General features: G+C 39.7%; 1 protein-coding gene across 1 annotated transcript; it reads left to right on the top strand.

The window, feature by feature from the left end:
• Positions 1 to 2,969: 2,969 nt before the first annotated feature.
• p2rx3a (purinergic receptor P2X, ligand-gated ion channel, 3a) lies at positions 2,970 to 10,134 on the top strand. Its single transcript, XM_080774844.1, has 12 exons — positions 2,970 to 3,280; positions 3,519 to 3,654; positions 4,352 to 4,423; positions 4,701 to 4,773; positions 4,915 to 5,191; positions 5,297 to 5,374; positions 5,786 to 5,927; positions 6,537 to 6,673; positions 6,774 to 6,867; positions 7,722 to 7,787; positions 7,993 to 8,070; positions 8,195 to 10,134. Exons 1-12 carry the CDS (start codon positions 3,150 to 3,152, stop codon positions 8,339 to 8,341), a joined length of 1,431 nt encoding a protein of 476 aa, XP_080630970.1. The 5' UTR covers positions 2,970 to 3,149; the 3' UTR covers positions 8,342 to 10,134.
• Positions 10,135 to 11,296: the final 1,162 nt, after the last annotated feature.

Genomic DNA, 11,296 nt, shown 5'->3' with positions numbered 1-11,296 from the left:
GTACTGCAGAGATGGTGTTTGAAAGCAGAGGTTGAGGGTTAAGTACGCAGTGGTTTGTAAAAGCACAGCTGTCTTAGAGTTTGATCCATGGATGTATTGAACAGTGTGGTTTTTAACAGCCAGAGACACTAAGATGTGTGGTTCAGTCCCACTTTTACAAAGTCAGACAGTCTCTAGGATGCCACGCTGCTTGTTCCGCCATCACAATTTAGTCTACTCCCTAATTTCAAAAGGTTAATGCATGTCTGCCGTGTGCACGGCTCATGAAGATTCACAGGACTTTGGAGTGCTAGCAGGCTATTGATTTCTTAATGTCAAATGGCAGAACATCTTAAAACCTCTTGGTCCTGGACTTAGTTTTTGTGTCATTTTATCATGCCTGACTTAAGTCTACTTTGGTGTATGACGTATAATAGTAGAATAATGTATCAGGAATATGAATAAATGCTTTTGTGTTTTTGTCTCATCCAAATACTATTGTAGTTCCTATTCATTCAGATTGTTTTTAATCTCATGTCTCTTGAGCCCAACTCAAACGAGGGCTCCATGGCTCCTACATGTCAAATCAAACCACGTCAATATATACACAAAGATAAATGTTTTCATGAAAGAGTTAAATTAGCAGTTTTTGTGAATGACCAACATATATGTTGTGTCTGTTTGAAATTTAAGACAGCAATAGACATTGTGAGAGAGGCGGAGGTGCTTTTTCATCCTAATGTAGTGTGTGCTCTTGTCCGTGCGCATGTGTGTTTTTGCTAATAATTTCCTGTATAATGATAATCACTTTTACATTACAGTGGTTTCCGCTTTCACAAAAATCATATTAAAGGGGACGTCTCTCACTCTTTGTTTTTTCTAGTCTCTTAACGACATATAGATTTGAATTCTGGCCATTACTGGAATGCATGTGCCACAGTGGTACACAATGGCACCGAGCAGATTTTGGTGCGTACTGAGAGGTCCTGGAATTGGTTTCTAAATGTATAGTATGTGTGTACACAATAGGTTATGTTTGGGCGGTGTTGCACAGCCCTGTATCGTGTTACTGTTAATTGACCGCAGACATAATGGAACCACTTAAGAAATGACATCTTGCAGTGTCTCTCCAGGCACAAATCCATATTCTGCCTTTAACCCATTCTGACCGGGCACCCATTTTGGTGTTGGCATCATGTTATGCTTTAGCTATTGAAAAATAGCAGATCTACAAGCTCATATCGCGCCACCGAGTGGCGCGATACGAGCTTGTAGGTCTGCTATTTTTGAAAAATCGAAGAACGACTGACATTTTTAGAATCTGATCTCAGGTCAGAATGGGTTTATCAGACCAGTGTGTGTCCAGTGGAAACCTGGTATGAATCTGATCTCAGGTCAGAATGGGTTAAGACTACTTTATAATATCACTGAGAGGCAAAGCTGTAGTGTATCATCTGAGAAATGGTCATTGTACGTGTAACCGTCGCTCCATAGTTAAGATTGATGTTTCTGTCATTTCTAAATGGATTTGTAAAACTTGGTTCATGGTGTAAACAGAGTAAGGGAATCCATGTATTCGTGGATGGTTCATGAATGTTCATCATACCTAAATTATTAAGGATTTGAAGACTTAAAAGTAGGGTATTACAATGATATTCTTTCAATTCCTTGGTTAAAACAATTGTTAAATGATTAAGGCACTATATTCTGATAGTAATCTTCCAATTTCACTTGTTTGATCTGCTTCCTGTCTGAGGTCTCTATTCTGATTGGATCAAATTGGTATGCCGACCTGTATTTTCTGTTCAAGAGCTGGATAGACATGGGACACTATAGCAATGAGTACTATCAGAATATAGAGCTATTTAACACTTATTTTAACCAAAGACATGAGGCCAATTCTACAAATGCCTTCTAGGTCAGTGGTCCTTGAATGATTTTGTGCCAGGGACCCCCAAAATTGATATGCATTTGGCTGTGGACTCCATCTGAAAATGTTTTGTGCCAGCGACCCCCAGAACAGAAGATTTGTGTTAAAGAATATTTAAAACACAAGATTTTTCAAAGATCTTTGAAAAGCCAATGGTAAAATCTAAAATGACACAGATGCTTTCCCGTTTTTTCCCCACGTTTTGAATGGGTTAGGCTAGTTTTAGATCATGACCCATCTGTGTAGTGCAGATTTACAACTGCACGTCATAGTAGTAAACGGCATGTAGCTGTTAAACAACGTGTGTGTGTGTGTGTGTGTGTGTGTGTGTGTGTGTGTGTGTGTGTGTGTGTGTGTGTGTGTGTGTGTGTGTGTGTGTGTGTGTGTGTGTGTGTGTGTGTGTGTGTGTGTGTGTGTGTGTGTGTGGTGTGTGTGTGTGTGTGTGTGTGTTTCAAGACGTTGTCACTAATGATATGTGTATATTATACAGTAATGTACAATATTAGGCTATCTCTGTTGTCTGCACTGTTAGACAAATGACAAGAAACAGAACTTTCACAGCAAAACTACACAGGGCTCAAATGTTGACATGAAATGAGAGGGAGAGAGAGAGAGAGAGAGACAGGGAGAAAGCAGTGGGTGGTTGAGAGAGGGGGGGAGTGAAGGGTGAAAATCCCCCTCATTCCCTCAGAGTGTCATGGAACTTTAAGAGGCTGAGATTTAGTCTGAGCCGAAACTCCAACCGACTGGCTCACTGTGTGTGTGCGTGTGTGTGTGCGTGCACGCTTTCAAAAGTGCTGAACAATAGAGCAAGAGATGGAGACAGGAACATTTTCAAATGGGAGATAAGAGATAATAATATGCATTTGTGGTGAGGACACAGTGAGTGGTTGAGCAAGAGGTTTTCAGTGAGGAAGGGCTGTCTTTTTTTCTGTCTAATTTCTCTTGTGGTAATGGGAGGTGCGATGGGAGGTCCAATATGTGTCCATAACCAATCAAAACAAAGGGTCAGGGACAAGAATCAGGGGGGGTTGAAGTCCCTTTATCAGTGATATAGCAGAGGAACATAGGATGAGAGAAACTGAACTAGACAGTGACTTGCATTTGGCAATAAAATTCACACTCAGACTTTCTAAAAGGATAACTTTTTTTCATGACTGATTGTCATTGAGAATCAGTCTCATTTCTTTCTGACACGGACAGGGGAGAGGAGGACAGTCCCTCTTATGTGCACATAGCTATGGGCTGGATCTCTGCGTTTGTGACTGATTTCTTCACCTATGAGACCACCAAGTCTGTGGTGGTCAAGAGCTGGTCTGTAGGGATCATCAACCGGATCGTACAGCTACTCGTCATCACCTACTTTGTCTGGTCAGTATTAGTGGCATTAGTAGAAGAGAGCATGCATATTCCATGTTTTTCTTGTTGGTGTGTTTGTGCATGGGCGATCGATCAACTTGTAAGCTATACTCTTTGGTTTACCTGTAACCAGACAGTCTGTGTATCTATCTCTGTCCCCATGCTTTTTCCAAGCTCCCAACGATCTAATTAGACTACAGAAGGACATAATTGTGTAAAATCTCACGTTTGTTTTCTCTCTGTTCTGCAGTTATGTCTTCATCTATGAGAAAGCATACCAGGTGACTGATACAGGCATAGAGTCCTCTGTCATGACCAAAGTCAAGGGCTTTGGGTACCACAACGGCCAGGTGATGGATGTGGCGGACTATGTCTTCCCTTCCCAGGTGTGTGGCCCTGATAACATAATATGGTCAACATTTATACAATATAAGTAAATGCTGCACACACATAGACAAAGCATTATTGGCTTTTAAATAAATCAATTACATTTTGTATACAAACAAAATATTTATTATTATTTAGGTCTAATGCATTGGGGTTTTCACAATCATTTTAAAAGCAGTGTTTTACTGTATACAAATTCATATTTAAAACCGAAATGGCCCCCTGTATACATAAATAAAATATCCCTAGTAATACTATTGAATCAGAAAACCATCAGATTATTCTACCTCAATAATTGTGTGTGTGTGTGTGTGTGTGTGTGTGTGTGCATGCACGTCTTCATTTTATGATTAGGATGCAAGATTATCCAAGTTATTATGTGATATGACATTATACATGCAGCACGTTCTGATTAGAATAATTACAGGTGTCACAAATGCATTAATTTATTCAATACTAGTGTGGATATGTACTGGCCGGGAGAGCTGTTGCACTCTAGCTCAGATATCCATCTACCAATGGAAAAACAACAAGCCACGCCGACCGACTTACTTAATTCTACTTACCGTACTTTATTTGAACGGAACCAGGGTAGTCTGACATACTACAATAAGAAGGCACTACACTTCACATAACATTGTTATATAGAATTATGTTCGACATATAAGAAATGACTGTGTGCTTATATGTGCTTAGGGTTCGAGTGTGTTCTGTATTATGACCAGCTGGGTCATCACAGAGAACCAGTTCCAAGGGAAATGTAAAGAGGTGAGTATGCATTCAGTAGAAAAGGTTTTTAAATGAGCGTATCATGGATATTTGATCAGTCAGTGATCCAGAAGCCCATTTGTTCAAATTTCAAAGAACAAACTGTGCTGTTTTGTAAAAAAAAAAAAAAAACATTCACTCGTTGGTAGTTTTAGAAAAGGATAGGATTGAACTTTCCCATTGAAAATACACTGTGTATTGTGTTGAGCTGACATACTGTATCTTAATTTATTTCTACCCCAGTACATCATGTGCATGTTTCTGTGCTTGTGTTCAGACTGTTAGCTTGTTCTATTGCACAGACGACATAGACTGTGAGGAGCATATGGATGAATCTTACCTTGGGAATGGTGAGTGTTCATGTTGGGCAAAGTAATCAAATTGAAAGATTATTAATATGAGAGAACGCAGTGGCTTCCTGAAGCTTGTACCCCAAAACACTGTTGTCAATATCAGTCTATAACGCTGTTTCTCCTCTATCTTGTTCCCAGGTTTTGTAACGGGTAGATGTCTTCTACCCCCCAGTGACCAAAACGAGACACAATCTTCTACTGACAAAAATGGAACACAATCTTCCAGTGTCATAAATGCGACACAATATCCAAGTGACATAAATGGAACACAATCGTCCAGTAAAATAAACGGGACACAATCTCCCATTGGAAAAAATGAGACACGATCCACCAGGAAATACGTGCCACGAATGAAAAGAAAGGGTAGATGTGAAGTTCAAGGCTGGTGTCCAGTTGAGAATGAGAGGGTCAAAGGGTAACACACACACACACACACACACACACACATTCTACACAGTATGTTGGTTGACTGCATGAAGCTTGTCATTATTATTCATATCTGTTCACCTGTCCATATCAGGGAACGGATGCTGTATGTGGAAAACTTCACCATCTTCATAAAAAATAGTGTCCGGTTTCCGCTCTTCAATGTCACAAGGTGAGTCACACACACATGCACAGATATACACACATACAGAGACAGACACATGTAGACATATTCACAAATGTAACGATAGAGATTTGTACATTTAATTACCCTTATTCACATTTGCTATGAGAGTAGTCTCGTGTATCCAGACGGTCAAAGATCTCACCCTACGGATGAGTCTGGTGAGATGCCTTGTAGGGGCTAAAACTGGGTGGAACTGGAAATATATATTCTTTTTTTAAAGAAAGAAAGAACAGCATTGCAAAACCAATACAAAGATTGAAAACTGTCAGGATGTAGAAGACATTTTTAGAATCTAATCTCAGGTCAGAATGGGTTAATAATGCACATCTTCACTGGTCTTAATTGTAGTCATCTAAAGCACAAAATGACCAACGAATCACTTTCTTTGTTACTCAGGGGGAACTTCCCCCCCACTCTGACATCATCCCAACTCAAACGTTGTAAATACGACCCAGTGACCAACCCTCTGTGTCCAATATTCCAAGTGAAGGACATACTGAAGTACATTGGCTCAGATGTGGCTTCCCTCTCTGACAAGGTCTGAACGTGTGTTTGCTCTTTCTCTCTACAAAGGCTCATTTGTACTGTGTGGCATGGCCCTGTGGCCCAGTTTTGTTATATAAATATTATTGTTATTCATATTTGCTGAATTAAAATGTGTTTATTCGTAGTATTGGCATTGATCACGTGTTCGTACAGTCAGACACATTTATGAATCATGAATGTATAGATACATACATAGATAACATATAGAATACTAATACTATACATTCTTACATATTTTTTGTCAAGTGAATCTGTTGAACATATGTCATGTACAGTACAATATGAGTCTAATTTAAGTTTAGAATTAGCCTTAAGACAGGTCTCTCTAGCTGCAGTCTTTAATGTTAATGTTCAGGGTGGACTTTACTACTTTGTTATGTTTTATACGATAATAAGACAAAGCGTAAAATATACATATTTTTGTTTGACAATGTTGCAGCATTAGTAATGGTAATAAAAGCAAGAATTATTACCATGAAAACAGTTTTGACCATGTGCTGTACATGAAGTTCTTATTCTATCTTATGATTCTGAATATCTAATGTAAAGATATTATGTGACTACATTTATCTACATATCTCTTGTTCCTTTCATCTCTCAGGGCGGAGAGATAGGAATAAACATTGAGTGGAAGTGCAACCTTGATCTGGATGTTGATGAGTGTTTACCCAGGTATGCCTTCACACAACTCGATCTCCCGTTTAGGAGGAATAGGGTCTCCAAAGGCTATAACTTCAGGTAATTATGGGACCTTCCATATCACTTATCTCTTTCAGAATTAAATCGGACAACGGAGATTTTAACAGAGTACTATTTCCTTCTCTCCATCCATTGACAGATTTGCCAAATATTTCAAGACGGAAAATGGGACTGAATTTCGAACTCTCCACAAGGCTTTTGCACTTCGCTTTGACATCATGGTCACTGGCAATGTAAGTAATGTGGAGACCTGTGAAAAACTACCTAAGCAAAGCAAAGTTTTTTTGTTTACCCAGGGAAGTGGACTAAGCTCGAGATGCTTGTTTACAGCCACACCCTGCTCATAGAACATTTCATGGTAGGGGTTCAATGCCTTGCTCAAGGGCACTTCAGCGGTGGTAGTTTTAACATGATTAGAACTGGCGACCTTCCGGTATCAAGACCGCTCCGCAAACCGCTCGGCCACCGCTGCACCAAACCACACATGTACTGTATCATGTGTATAACATAGTATGCACATGTATGCATGTTCAGATGAATTCCACCAAGTCGTTTTGGTTTGAGTTTAGTTCATAATAATGTTCAAAACATTGTTTTTAAGTATTAGTACTATAATAATAAGATCATTTTGACTATCACAAAAATCTATTCTTTGAGACATACAGGTATTTGGGGGCATGTCTGTGTCCGCCAATGTCTATTTTTGCTGAATGATTGCATAATGAAAAATACAGTATGTCCATGGAATACATTACTGATGTTGCAAGCAGGGACAGAATGGAGCTTAGCGATTAGTTGAGCATGCTGGATATATCAATATTGTCTGTCAACCAAATTTATTCTTTTGTCTAGCCTACATGAAACCCATGGCCACAGGCCAGCTTTCTGGTGTGCATTGAGAACATATTTTTGGCGTGTATGCATGAAAAGTGTAGAGCATATTTCATTTTGAAATGCAGCACATTTCTAAAGGAACTACAATATTCTCACTGGAGTGGGAACTCACAGGGCCCAATAGAGGGCCTTAATGAAGGACATAATATGTCATTCATATAATGTGGAACTATTTCCCTCTGTGTTCATCCAGGCAGGGAAATTCAGCACTATACCTACATTGATCAACCTTGTTGCTGCCTTCACTTCTATTGGACTAGTAAGATCACATCTTAACCACTTTCAAACTGGCATATCCCTATTATAAGATCTACAAGCTCACAGTTTGTTTCATCACAATGCATTGTGAGCTTGTAGAGCAGCTATTCGTCACATGATGAGTGATTAATGAAATTGGATGAATGTGAATGCTGTATTTTCTGAATAACCATTAACCTCCTCAATGTTGTACTATTTGGCTGCAGGGCACAGTGCTCTGTGATATCATCTTACTCAACTTTTTGAAAGGGGCAGATCAATACAAGGCCAAGAAGTTTGAAGAGGTACAACTTCTTGCCTGCACTTCCTGAAACTTTGTCCGCTTGCCGGCTCGTACATCTACAACCTCAAATGTCTGCTGAAGCTTAGATTTCTTTGATGCTCCGTGTCGCCTCTTTTTCTCCACAGGTCTCTGGAGAAGCGATAGACACCAAGCTAGATGCAACCCTCTTGCAGAGCCCTGGGAGCGAGCTCGCTGAGCTGTCAATCAAACAAGGAATGAAGAGTTCCTATGACTCTGGAGCTGGGTCTCTCTCTGCTGATCAAGCCGTCTGACAGGACAGCCTCCCTGGCAATTCTGGAGAAACCACCTCTCTTGTCTCAGTTTGAGGTGTACTTCATTCTGGTTTCCTGCAGCCTTGCATCCACCCTCTTATCATCATCTCCACTAGTGTAGGCTACATACACGGTAGGATGTTTTTTTTTTTAGAGAATACATTTTGCTACATTCGCAAACACTGTTTGCAAGCGATTCTTTTGGGAAACTCCAGCATGTAGACATGTACAGGAGGGAAGCAGCAAGCTATTATTATAATACATCCGCTTTTAGAAATAGCAACCAAAAAGAGGGCACCACTCGATGTACATTGCTGAATGATATTATTGTTATTACAGACACTGCTTGAATTGGGCTGGTACAGAATACCTGTCCTTATAATTTATAATTAATTACATACCGCCATTTCCTGTTGAAACTACAGTAGGTACTCTTATAGGAAACCATGCACTATCATAGTCTATGGGGTCATGTCGTTGCTCCAGTGAACCTCAATCATAACCCCAAAATATGTGTTGGCTACTTAATTTGGCACAAAAATAGTGACCATCATTAATACTTTTATCATATGATTATAACCTTTGGTACGATTCAAATGTACATGTACCATACACTCAGGTTTTTGGGATACTCACATTTATACTGTATATTTCGGTGTTTATCTAATCTCAGTTTGTGTGTTCAAACAGCAGCACTGACATCCATGTGCGCACCATGTCCTCTAAGACGTGAGACTACTTCTACTGGGGCTATAGCAATGTGTCTGATTGTTTTACTTCATATAACATCCAAACAGATTGTACATGCCTATACAAATCAACTACCTGCCACCTCGTAGTGTGATTCATGAATCTTTAATTTTCCTTCTCGATATCAGATCTACACTGATGTTGGTAGCCTATTACGCTGATGACTTCCATTTAGAATTGTCCTATTCTTCGTGAAAATCAATAGTGGTAGAGAGTGCTAAACCAACAAAATGTTTCAGTACATTTATAGAATATCTGGCTTCTGCTTATATTAACAGCACCATGCACGGTCTCGCTCGGCTCCATCATAGTATACCCCATAGGCCAATGGATACTTGAATACTGCAGGGGAAAGGTTCCTGTAGGCTACACTCCCACAATGTATGTAATGCAAATGCGATATAGTATACAAATTCCTCTCAGTGTGGTGTCAAGTCTTTTACCACAAATCTATAGCCTAATAACATTACCCATAATATTTTGTATTGTAACCGAATAGTATGATATGAGTACCATTTCATGGGTGCTGTTGTCAAATGGCTGTCAAATTTGACATACCTTGCACATGCATGCCAGTGTACGTGAATGGTCATGGGTTTTCAGCCTTGGAGTATTGACAGATTACTCCTGACAAGGTGCTATAAACTAACATGTGGACAGAGATGGTTTTCATTTTAAAACTCAGTGTTTCAATGAAAACACCTTAGTGTAGTAGATGTAGTCTTGCTAGCCAGGCTTTTCCCAATTGGGATGGGATTGGCGGAGCAGAGGAATAAGTCCATAGTCAGCGTAAAACTCCTCTTCAGAGAGCATATACGTACTGTATATGACAGTTAGTTCATCCAGCCCAAAAGATCCAATACGTAAATACGAGGTTACAGCATTTAAACAGTTATCCCCCTCACCATGTATGTACTGCTTGTTGAACCTACATGTAAACTCAGCCATACAATATATGTAGTCTCGTGAAAACACTGCAATATCTTGACTATAATAAAAGAATAGTGATACCTTATGTTTCCCCGTGCAATTCAAATTTTTACTTTTAGTACAAACTATTCTTATGATTGATGGCATGCAACTAAAATGTATTTTCTCTCTGCAGTCAAGTCCTATATGACAGATACTATGCTAAAAATCAGTATTGGTGGAAATATGTACTGTACTGACACCACTTTGAATTAAGTGATTACTATGACATTGCATTGTTCTTCTGTCTTTGGATGAGAGAGAGAGAGAGACGTGTGTGTATGTGTGTGTGTGTGTGTGTGTGTGTGTGTGTGTGTGTGTGTGCGTGTGCGTGTGCGCGCGCGCGCGCATGCACGCGTTATGGGGTGCGTAAGTGGCTGTGGCTTGTGGTGTACAGATGGGCCATTATGAGTGCATTCCTGGGAGTTTACATCGGACACACTGCACAGACTAATGGACTACAGGGAGATCAGGGTCTCAGTTCATTCATCAAGCCACTTTTTCAAATAGAGCAAAATGTGCAGAGAATTGTTGCATCTTCATTTAAGTTTTGTGTTCATACTGTAAATTGTTGCATACATACTATGTAACTAAATTCATATACAGTAATCTGAAAATGAACGTAATGCTCAAGCCCCAAATCCTTTGTGCTTTTTCCTTCATCGTTCCCCTCACCTACTGTCTCTCACAAGAGATTCAAGGAAGTAAGAATCAAGAGGGATTCTTGGTCAAAATAATGCCACAGCCTAATGAAAGTACATTTGGGGGGGGGGGGGGCAAATGTACTGTCATTAGGCTGTGGCATTATTTATGATAAATTGATTCATAGTGGTGATAGTGATCACATAATAATAAATTGATTCATAGTGGTGATAGTGATCACATAATAATAAATTGATTCATAGTGGTGATAGTGATCACATAATAATAATCATTCACAAGTGAAATGACGAACACCCTCACGGCCCGTGGGGGTCCCTGTACCCCACTATGAAAGCCACCGCAGCCTTTACCACTCTAACCTCCTCTGTCACCACATTCTCTGACCATTGATTGATCTATCAGGGCCACTAATAGATCAGATAGAACTAAAAAGCATCTTAATGGCTCTGGGAACAGAATGGACAGAGGAAGTGACAGCAGCTGGTCAAGAGTATTAATGTGCTTAATGTAATCATACAGATCAATAGCAAACATATAATGGAGATGACAGCAGATTAAGTTACATGTATGTAG

This window comes from Protomyctophum bolini, assembly GCF_963924005.1.
Source record: "Protomyctophum bolini genome assembly, chromosome: 10".
Classification (NCBI taxonomy): Eukaryota; Metazoa; Chordata; class Actinopteri; order Myctophiformes; family Myctophidae; genus Protomyctophum; species Protomyctophum bolini.
This window is presented reverse-complemented; position numbering and strand designations above follow the sequence as displayed.